The sequence below is a fragment of the Marmota flaviventris genome, chromosome 11, assembly GCF_047511675.1.
Source record: "Marmota flaviventris isolate mMarFla1 chromosome 11, mMarFla1.hap1, whole genome shotgun sequence".
In the NCBI taxonomy this organism is placed as follows: Eukaryota; Metazoa; Chordata; class Mammalia; order Rodentia; family Sciuridae; genus Marmota; species Marmota flaviventris.
Window position 1 is genome coordinate 24,334,098 of NC_092508.1, and position 12,232 is coordinate 24,346,329.

General features: G+C 31.7%; 1 protein-coding gene across 1 annotated transcript in view; it reads left to right on the plus strand.

The window, feature by feature from the left end:
- Positions 1 to 12,232, plus strand: part of Erbb4 (erb-b2 receptor tyrosine kinase 4) — a 699,449-nt gene that overhangs the window by 218,909 nt on the left and 468,308 nt on the right. The window contains exon 3 of the mRNA XM_071619435.1: positions 525 to 711. Coding sequence (XP_071475536.1) covers positions 525 to 711 — 187 coding nt within the window. The remainder of the gene's footprint in view (positions 1 to 524; positions 712 to 12,232) is intronic.

The following is a 12,232-nucleotide window of genomic DNA, read 5'->3' on the forward strand; positions in this document are numbered from 1 at the left end:
ATGTGCAGGGCTAATGTTCTTTGATAAATAAAGCTCTAAACACCATTATAGTCATTGTTAATCTATCCCCAAATTTACAAACTAATGCAGCTTGGTTTACTTGTAATAAGCTTACCAATTTGATTGATGGTAATGATTGATGGTAAAGTTTGATTGATGGTAATGTGTCCTTACCTCATTGTAGTCTGTCAATAGCTGAGACCTTTATTCCTTTAACTCTTTTCAAATCTCAAGTATGAGGAATGTCTCATAAAACAAAATCCATTATTTTATTATAAGCTGATACATAACTTTTTGAAAGAAATACCACTTATCCTTCAAATGAGATCCCAAGCCTTTATGATCTTGTATTTCATTATGAACATGAATATGGAACAGAATAAGAATGTGATATGGAAATTTGTATATTAAATTAAAAACTGAAAATTAGAATGAAGTTATTTATTTTTATCTAAATGACTGCATAGACACATTGACAAGTTAACTTTAATTTCTAACAGAGACTATTGTTTGTGTCTTTTCAGTCTATTCGAGAAGTCACAGGCTATGTGTTAGTGGCTCTTAACCAGTTTCGTTACCTGCCTCTGGAGAATTTACGCATCATCCGTGGAACAAAACTTTATGAAGATCGGTATGCCTTGGCAATATTTCTAAACTACAGAAAAGATGGAAACTTTGGACTACAAGAACTTGGATTAAAGAACTTGACAGGTAAGAAAAACATCAGAAATAGCAAATGTACTTTCATTATCAATGTAATGTGGTTACTGTAGTATGTGTTAGAAAGAATTACACTGCAGAGTATTTAAACATGGACTATTTATTCATTTTTTGCGTAATGATGCCCTGTGATTCCCTTGCTTTTATTTACAGATTTTGTAAGTGCAGTTTGAAAGATACCATAGTACCATATCTCAGCAGAACAGAAGTGCACTCTAAGGAAATGCTCAGTGACTGAAAACCCAGATATGAAGCAGGTTTAAGAATGTTTTTGGGTGGTCGCAGATGAACAGTAGACCATATCATCAAATCTGTGCAATAACACCACAGCTCTCAGTCTTGTCAGAGCTCAGGAATACCCAAGCCATTATATCTAGTTCAACTATTCTTTCATTGTTTGCACAATCACCTTATTTTGGAAAACATAGCTAATTTATTCAATTTCTATTTCTCTTATTCGTAGCTCATTAAATGCTATCAGTAATTTTTTCTTAGAATATTTCAAAAAAATATTTAAATTTTTTTATGTCATATAAGTTTAGGACTAATGGACTTGACCTAATTGCACACTAAGTAAAAACTCTGCTTATTATTAAGATATCTGACTGAACTAATGTACCACAATGTATTAAATGTTTTAGCTCATTCCTAAAGAAAGAGCATCATCTGGGAACTTGTTAGAAATGTAAATTCTTGGCCTTTGCATGAAATCTACTGAATGATAGGTCTGGGAATAGGACCCAGCAATGGGTGTTTTAAATATCCATCTAGAAATTCTGATCACTAATGTTTGAGTGAGAAACATTATTCTAATTAAAATTATGTTACCAAAATGGTAGAACAATATCTAGTTAACCTCTTTATACTTACTGGATACAAATAATTTTCATTTATTTTTCATTTTGTAGAGAGAAAGTAGTGGAATAGGCATGCTTTTATTTGAATGGCAAGAAATATACCCTAGATTGGTGTCAGAAGAATGGCACATTGAGAACCTGGAAGGAAACATGTATAAAATGACTCAAGAGGTGTTGGAGATGCTATAATATACATTTGTATCATCATTTTGCCCAATATCAACTTAGTGTACTAATAAACCATTACACAGACAATAATCATTCAAGCTGAATGATTTTATTTTTAAACACTCACAGCAAGATAAATAACAAGTAGTAGCTGTGAAGATGAGAAGTAGGTAGAGTATTGTAACAAATAATTTTGAGATCAGGATTTCAGAGTTTTGCGTGTATATGTATGTGTGTGGTTATAGTTTGTATTTCTCCTAAAATTGTTTTGCTCTGTTGGCATTAGAACAGAATATCTTTAGAAGAGCATACTTGCTTCCAGCATACTCTCTTTTATCTTTGTAGAAAGTAGATGTGCAGTTAAGGAGAGGGCTGCCATTTACAGTGGATGATGGTTGAATGTTCTTTAGACATATGTAAATTAACTCCCCTGTTTAACATTACTATTAATGAGCTTGATGTTCACCAAGTGCTATTCCATGTACTAAAGACATAATAAACTATCTTATTTAGATATGCTTTTACATTTACTTTACAAGGATACTCATTTTTTTTTTTCTGGTGAAACAAAACAAAATAACAACTTGTTTTGCTGCTGCCAGGTCCATTACAGGTGAGGTGAGGTGAGGTAGAGTGGAGAAGAGGTAGGTTTCTAGAATAAAAATAGACCACTATTCTAAAAGAGAATGAGGAACTTGTCCTGCCATTTTCTAGGTTTCCATTAACACTAGGTGTCCCCAGAGGGAAGGTACATGTTTGTCAGTGTGTCCCCTATGGACATAACCATCTCTACCTTTAGGCTACTAGGAGTGTTCCTACTGTAGCTCTACTAGTTCAACTAGTCCAGAACTAGAGAGGAACACATAATGCCTCTATGAAGTTCCCTTGCAAGTAGGTGTGGTTCTAATTAGTCACTCCCAAGGATGATTTCTTCTGATTATTTTATCAGGTCCTTCTTAATCAAACATTCCAACTTAAAATCTAAATCAATGCTTTATATTAAATTTCCACCTTAAGTCTATAAACTTCTACTCATTTAGTCCTCAGTCTGGCCAAACTCTAAAAGGAGATTCATTTTATAGGACATAAAAGCCACTATTTTCTCTCTTCTATAATTTATAAAATTACTTCATCTATTACTAATGCTAAATAATATCATTTAAATTCATGTATGTTATATTTTATATATGGAAGAATTTTTGAGTTACCTAAATTCTTATCTATTTCTTAATATCCCATTTATAATAACCTAGGTATAAATTTAATACATGTATAGGTATATTTATCATACCAAGTTTTACCTTTATAAATTAGGAGAATGTCTCTTTTGAGTAGTAAAATTTAGGATGATACACAATTTTTTTGCACCTTCCAAAAATTAGCTAAATATTCTACATAATTTTAGATCAACATATTCATGTATTTTTGTATTTGTTTAATGTTTTGGGAAATTCCAATTGGGTAAATGTGTACTGGATCATCTCAAGTATATCATTATTTAAGATGTGGACAAATGCAAATTTTAAACAAAAAGTAAATAGTTAAAGTTATTTGGGGGAGCCCTGAATAATAATATAAATGATATATTAAGCTTGCTGGAATCAGGTAGACAAAAACTAAAATAAAAAAATAAATTTCTCATGTCTAGGAGATACAACATCTGAATGTTATAAACTTTGAAAGATATAAGATCTGAATACTATACTTGACTGCCTGCCTTCAAATATGCATGATTAGAATAGTCATTAAAATAATTCAGCACCTTTTAATATATAAGGTCATCAAACTTCCTTGACATCATTCTGTAATGGTCAAATAAGTAATCTAATATCAAAATGGACAAGGCACCTGCAATTGATTGTATGTCAAACAACAAGGATATGGTATCAGAAAATTTTCTGTCTAAAAGTGTGGTCTGTCACTTACAGTGTGGGTAACTCTGATGCTCAAGATTTATTTTATCTTGAAATTTCTGAAGAAAAATTCTGTCACAGTGTTGTAACAGGCAGTAGAGAAATGAAGTAGGGAACTGTCACCTACAGCACCTGTCACATAGATGATGCTCAGAAATCTTAGTTCTCTCTCATTATGTCTATTTTGTTTTTTAGCTTTCCTTTGTGTCAACACTTGGATGAAACTATCATGCTTGTTTCTACATATTCAAATATACTCTCTATTGTTTCATTGGAGTTTTAAATGTGACTTGTTTAGACAAAAAGATGCTCCAATTTTTACTGCCTCTTCTAATGGTATTTTGAAATTACTTTCTGTATAAGATCTGCTTCTCTGGCAGTGAGAAGCCTGAGGCTGGTCTTCATCCATTGTGCTGCCTTGACTACCTCATAGCCCTCCTCTCCTCCCTCCTTGCCCCAGCCCTTCATTTCAAATCTCCATCATTACTTTCACTCTTCATTGCCCCTGACATTGTCTTGACCTAGACAAAAGATTCATTCATTCTGAGTTCTTTTTTCTGATGCTGAAGTTGCTAAGCATTCTTCAACGGCTTTGTAAAAGGTCTTAGTACTGTTTGAATGGGTTCAGCCAGGTTAGTTCAGGGATTGTTGTTAGATAGAATGTTTGACATTCTATTTGCATTAGAAGAACTACTTGGCATGTTGTGATATTTGAGGAAAAAAATCCCAAGAATTCTCCAAGCTTAAGGAGAGATTACTTGGAAAATGATTTGATGAAAACCAATTTATAGTGAATATTATATGATCACACAAAATCGGTGAAAAGAGTGGCACTTTTTTATTTAGAAGTCAGTTTTTAGATTGGGTACATAATTTCCAGAAATCATATTTTAATTAGTGTTTCTTTTTTTTTTTTTTCTTTTTAATACTGTTGACTTGTCATGTGAGACAGTGTATATTGGTTAGCAAAAGAAAAATCAGGATGGTGTATTTGTGTCTGTAGATAAGGCAGAAACATATTTTTGTTAAAGAGGAAATTTTACAATTATGCAATCGATCAAAGAGTTATCACGGCCATTTCAGCAAGTTTTTCTGGCACTTCTCAACTTCATGGACTGATGAGTAATGTATGGAACTGAATGAAGGAAGGAATGAGAATTTCTCTATCTACTGTAGAAAAGAGACTACATGGAGAAATAAACCTTGGGTTGGGGGTATTTGTGGGGGGGTTCCAAAGAGCAAATACATCCTCTACTTTGGGATCAATTTTCATTTTCAGTTGTGATAACTAAGGTCTTCTACTCAGGCTGTACTACACATCCCCCTTGACCACTGTCCCACCCAGGGATTCTGAAGAGCCTGACTCTCAGAAGGATATTCCATTAAACACCTATAGTAGTCCGCAGGGGGGAAAAATTATGGAAGCCTAATGTTATGGGAGTCTCTTAAGATAATTCCTTACTTGGGATCTTTGTGATTATTATAAACCTTGTAATTATTATTTCATGTTCCCAGGATATAGTAAGATCTACACGTTCCTTTTCCTAAGAGAAGAAGAATATATAGTGTGAGGAAAGAAAAATTTTAAAGTCAACCCACTCCCTTATCACAGTCCATTTATTGAGAAAGCCTGCTTGTTAGCTTATAGTGCTTAGAAAATGGAGGAGAACCTTTGCATCTCAGAATTCCAACTGCAATATAAGAAAATTATTAGTTATCACTGTTTATCACTATGGCTCTGCAATTTATCTCTGAGGAAATCAGTAAATATATCAAAATTCTGTGTGTTCATCCTCATCCCAAGGCATTAGTTTTTTCTGACTTGAAGACACTGAACTATAAATTAGAACTAACAAATTTCTAGCATCCAGTAAAAGTCACCAAGGGAGGAATAGCAATGTTGGGACCAGATTCATTAGATCCTTGCACATTCTGATTTGATGAAAGAAGAATGAAACAGTATGAATAATATTTAAATATAAAATATAAAAACTGAATCTGTATTTTAGACAGAATGAAGACTGCCTGGAATTTTTGCCAGGTCTCTATTACTAAATCGATAAATATCAAAGCCCCTGGTTAGTCAGACTTCAGAAATGAGACTACTTCTTATTCTCTTCCAATTATTTATCAAAGGCTAAATTAAATATAACATCTCATGTTGTTATGAATTTTATACTTTACAAAATGCTTTCAGATTCCTTTTCTTTATAAACAGCCATGTAATGCTGACCTTGCAAATATCTTTGTTGTAATTTTACATCTAAGGAAACCTGGCCTAAGGTCTTGTGACTAATAAGATAGTTCTTGTGTTAAAATCTAGACCTGTTTTCCATTTATTTCCATTGTGTCATTCCCAAGAAATGTTTAAAACAGTTTATACTTGCAATACCATAGTGAGTGAAATTGGTTACAAATTAAATTGGTTCCAAATGTAAACAATCCAAACTTAAGTGCAGGGTATTAAGTTCTATTTTGAAAATCATGTTCTTAAATTGTGATATTTGTGAAATATTTGAAAATATGATAGATGGTAAATTGATAGTAAAATATAAGCTAATACATAAAACAATACTATTACAAATTACTAGATTTGCTTAAAAAATAACAGATTTATGAACTCGTTCTATAACCATTGCTATCCAAGTATGGCTTCTTAAAAATCAAGGATACTAAACTGTTAGCCATTACTCTCAAACATTTTTAGTTGATTTAATGTTACTGGTAAAGGTTTAAGACTCTTTTGGAAAGTGATGTCAATTCAAATGTTTCTTAGCTTTGTTTTGTTCTACTTGTATATTCAAGACATTGTGCTGAGATATGAGCTATTCTAAATTATCTCTACATTCCTGTCTTCTCTCAGCAAATATTACATTTCTGACAAATATTTACTCTTCAGCTGCAATGTGAAAGCACTGTGAAAATATCTTCCCCAATTGTTATGAGTATTTACATAGTCATGCATGTCTGGGGGCTAGGAACCTCCATTTTCATCTCTTTTAGCTCTACACCAGCACTGTCTAGTGGAACTTTCTGTGATGATGGACATTTTCACTTACTACACAGTAGAGTAGCCAATAGCCAAATGCGGCAACTGAGATGAGGTTGGTCTGAGTGATGAAACAGGGTTTTAATTCTGTGTAATTTTAACTAATTTAAATAGCCATGTGTGGTGGCTAATACCCATAGTACTAGATAGGTTCATACTACAGGGACAGCATGGTTTACTGAACCCAAGGCAGTAGGGAAGGTGTTAGAAGCAGAACAACATAAGGAGTCAGAGTACTGGCTCTGGATCAAATCCTGATCTGAGGCAAGATATTCAACTTTCTTTTTTTTAAATTTATTTTATTTTATTTTTTTTATTATTAGTTGTTCAAAACATTACAAAGCTCTTGATATATCACATTTCATACATTTGATTCAAGTGGGTTATGAACTCCCAATTTTCCCCCGTATATAGATTGCAGAATCACATCGGTTACACATCCACGTTTTTACATACTGCCATACTAGTGTCTGTTGTATTCTGCTGCCTTTCCTATCCTCTACTATCCCCCCTCCTCTCCCCTCCCCTCCCATCTTCTCTCTCTACCCCATCTACTGTATTCATTTCTCTCCCTTGTTTTTTTTTCCACTTTCCCCTCACTTCCTCTTACATGTAATTTTGTATAACGATGAGGGTCTCCTTCCATTTCCATGGAATTTCCCTTCTCTCTCCCTTTCCCTCCCACCTCTCATCCCTGTTTAATGTTAATCTTCTTCTCATGCTCTTCCTCCCTGCTCTGTTCTTAGTTGCTCTCCTTATATCAAAGATGACATTTGGCATTTGTTTTTTAGGGATTGGCTAGCTTCACTTAGCATAATCTGCTCTAATGCCATCCATTTTCCTGCAAATGCCATGATTTAGTCATTTTTTAGTGCTGAGTAATACTCCATTGTGTATAAATGCCACATTTTTTTTTTTATCCATTCATCTATTGAAGGGCATCTAGGTTGGTTCCACAGTCTAGCTATTGTGAATTGTGCTGCTATGAACATCGATGTAGCAGTATACCTATAGTACGCTCTTTTATGGTCTTTAGGGAATAGTCCAAGAAGGGGGATAGCTGGGTCAAATGGTGGTTCCATTCCCAGCTTTCCAAGGAATCTCCATACTGCTTTCCAAATTGGCCGCACCAATTTGCAGTCCCACCAGCAATGAACAAGTGTACCCTTTTCCCCACATCCTCGCCAGCACTTGTTATTTGACTTCATAATGGCTGCCAAGATATTCAACTTTCTAAGCCTCAGTTTTCTCATCTTCACATGAGTATAACAATAATTATGAATATTGGATTATAAATTACGTATGGAGTATTAAGTGGTATGCTTTTTGTACAAATAATAGAATGGTTACTATTTTAAAATTTTTGAAGCCTGTTAAGCTTACATCATCAAATTATAAAATAAAACAATGTATCATTTATGATTTAGTTCTAACCATATTTTATATTGCAAGGCTCTGGGTGGCATGCATTGATTCTGAATGTGATTTAAGCTGCTAGTTGTTATGAGTTGGTTGTTTTTTGGCCAGAAGTATCTCTTTAAAAATGAGAATTTTACTTTTATTTTCAGTTTCTAGAGTATGAATATCTAGTTAGAAATAAGTCCCAAAGTCTATTTGTCATATAATGTCATTCAAGAAGCCCTAGGAGATTATAATTATTGTTATAACAGAGAAATTATTTGAACAATCTGTTAAGAGATATTTCTGGCATATTCTCCATGTCTTTAGGATTTCTTGATTCATGTTTTTCATAACATAATATTTCCTTAATAACAAACAAGGTGATATAAAAGAAGCCCTTCTAGAAAATGTTTCCTCAAATAGCTATCCATCTTATTTCTTCAGATCTAAGTCAGCAATAGCTGTAAGAAACAATATTTTATTGTCATTTGTAGGTCACACTAAAAAGTAAAAACCCCAACATAAATGTAAAAGATTATAAGATGAGTGAGTATTTTAAAGACAGTAATGTGAAAAAGTATGTATTTTAGAAGCAATATAGTAATATTTCAAGACATCAGAGGTTCAAAAATCCTCTTATGGTTTTCCTAAAATCTTTAGCATAATTACCACAATTACAATTAAAAACTATACAACTTAGAAATTAATGAAACAGGTTGCAATAAAGACGATCAATTTTTTAAATTATGGATGGAATTTCCCATTTATGTATATTTGTCAAGGAATAGATAATTGAGAATTTTCATGGCCCAACACCTTTGGCTATAATAAATGTTACCATCCAGAAAATTTTAATCATTATTTTCCCCTGAATTTAGCTAGTTTATTAATCCTGTTGGCAAACGAGATGGGAATATAGTTCAAAGGTAGAAAAAATCAGTTTCAATAGGCATTTCCCTTAAACTTTCCTCTCTTAATAATACACATCACCTGGGTCTAAGGATTATTACAAAATATCACTGGAAGTTCAACACAATACTTTTCTGTTACTCCAACTTTCATAATATCTTCCCTTTCTTCCCCTTAATATTTGTGATTCCTCTGTCCACTATATTTTATATATCCCAGCTCTTATTTTACTATAAATCAAATCAAACTGTTTGGGTTATTGTATTATAAAAATTATAAAAATTCTGAAGAATATTTACAGGCAAAAATAAAGAAAAATAGTGATATATAACCTTTGCTTTTATCTAAGGTCATTCAATTTATCCAATTTCATTTGCTCTGTGATGCCAATGAAAGGTTTAATTTTGTGGTTTTGAGGAATATTATAAAAATTATAGCATAGAAGCCAAAGATTTTATGTAAGATAAAGGAATTCAAATTTTAAATTTTAAAATGGCAGCCTCAGCATATTCTACCAACTATTCACAAAACAGAATAATCTGTAATTTTAATAGCATCTCAAATTTTCTAATTTTTTAATTTTAATGTTCAATTGGATGATATTGGGTAGAATCATGTATTTTGTGATACAAGAATTCAACTGTAAATTTTAGATTTTATTAGGCTTTACCATTATTCCTGTAGCCAGAATACTTTAAGGGTTTGTACCTTTAATTTTAACAAAATTTTATTTTTAGCACAATAAATCTATAAAGAAAGTTTCTATATGACATAATAGCATTTAGGAGAGATTTTGTATATATATATATACACATACATATATGTATATATATACACACATGCACGTATACATATATATACATATGTATACATTTATGTTATATAATATATACCATATACATATATACATGTTAATTATGATAGCATTCATAATTAATAAGCATTTACTTTGCAGAAATTGTTTACAGTTACTATCTCCATTCATCCTGATAAGAACTCCATAAACTATGGTTTTAAAATATTAAGCATCATACCACAGGGAACACTATGAAGCCAGGTAGTAAAATACCAGATTTTCCTGTTATTGCCATGTGATAAAAATTTTGGTAAGGAAAGATATCATATAGTGTAAACTTTTATCATTCTCTGCTGTGTGCCAATGAGTTGAGGATGCATGAAGTAATTCATATGGTCCAGGTGTTACCACTTCTGTATAATGTTTCTTTTTTATTAAATGATTAAATTAAATGATTCTAAAAGATATGTTGATTATATAAAAATATTAAATTATTTTTAATGATATTCAAAAACATTTGATTGGGTTATTTAGGCTTGTTCCTATAGATACTGGTAGTAGAATAACAGAGTATAAGAACAAAATAAAACAAAATGTCCTAATTGGACATTGACTTCATAGCTTTTCCTTTATTAACACTGGAATACAAAGAGATGGATAAATAATTATATTTGATAATACCATTTTGTTGCTCAAGCAGTTGAATCTCTACAAATTCTATTATTCTTTTAATTTTATTTTGGTCTTTTTATGTGGATAAGGTGGAAGAAAGAGGAACTAATATAACAAAAATGGCAGAATGGAGAAGATCTCTATTCTGTGAAGTTATTCTTATTAATTACTTTAAAAACATATATTTCTCATTACAGAGAAATAGTAGAGATGATGATTCTATACTCAGTTTATTTTATACTTCAATCATGAAAGTAGCCACACACTTCCTTAGTTTTTAAATAAGGACGAGCATACTACCTGAATTTATCTCTTCTTTGATAGCAGTAAAAAAAAAAAAAAAATAGATACCATTTTGAAATGTCTGAGTGAAAAAGGATAGGCTAAGTTATCTGCCTTCTATTTGAAATAAAATAGATCTTCTTTTCTTCTGTAGCTGCAGCAGTAATGGGTAATTTTTGACTCTTAAAAACACATGCATTTGTTTGTGAATAAATGTACAGAAGAATTTTAAGAAGTATCTCTTCAAGTTTTATTAATTTTCATCATCAATTTCTTTTGGAAAAAATAATATTTGGGGTCTTATTTTTTATAAGAAGATAAAAGAGAGATTAAAATTATTAAAGGGCTTGTAATTCCTTTAGGATTAGAAACTCTCTAATTAGTTCCAGAATTTTTGTATGTCCTAAAGGTAAACACATGTCATATTATTTTGAGCTCTCATTTTATTTATTAAAACAAAAGTTTCATACCCATAAACCAAGTAAGATTAGATGCTTTAAAATATATAATACATATTTTTGGATTAAAGAATGATAAATGTCTTAATCAATTCCTTGTAAAAATCAAAGTTGAAAAAAAAAGTGAAGCTGGAGGGAATAATAGAATGCAATATCCAGAGGGAACTCAGAGATTTTCTAATCCCTCTCATTTCGAAATTGAGTTACAGAGAGGACAGTAATTTACAAAAGATATTGTTTTTCAACTAAATTCTAAACATGATTCAATTCAAGAACCAGAAAATGGAAGGTAACCTTGAAAAGTTTTGTTTTTTTTAAATGAATGCCCATTCATATGTGAGTAGGTTTGCATTATTCACCAATGGGAAGTAAATTAAATAATATAAAAATGTGTGTAAATCACTACAAACTCATCTGGAACCCAATTGTAATCTCATGTCATCAAATATCTATGAAATATTATCAAATTTAATATGGGCTTTCTAGTTTTATTTGGAGAACTCTTTATTATGTTTTGCAAAGAAAAAAAATGGGAAGTGTCAGACCTATAGGTGTATCTTTGATACAGCGTAGGGAGAGAATGAAATGAAGGAGGGAAGCAGCCCGTGTCACTGGTATCAGTTCACATACTGAATGTGTGGCTGAGCTTCACATCTATGCATTACATTGTCATTCCATGTACTTAGAAATTACATGTCATAATGACAAATCTTAGTAATTAAAATTGTATCATACTTCAAATTCTGGTCTTTGGTGCTCAGGGGAAAAGGGTGAATCAAGAATTGGTGTCTTGGCTCAAGTGCCTCTTAAAAATTAGAAAATCTAATTATCACTTTTGTAAAATAAATACCTTAGAGGTCACAGTATAGGTTATCAAATCCTTTGTGATTTTATTGAAGATCATTGGTGTGTAATTGAAGTAGCCACACCATTGTTTTATGTATTTTACAGTATTATTATAAGCATTAATATCTTCTAATACATTTGGCTGATCATGACATATGAAA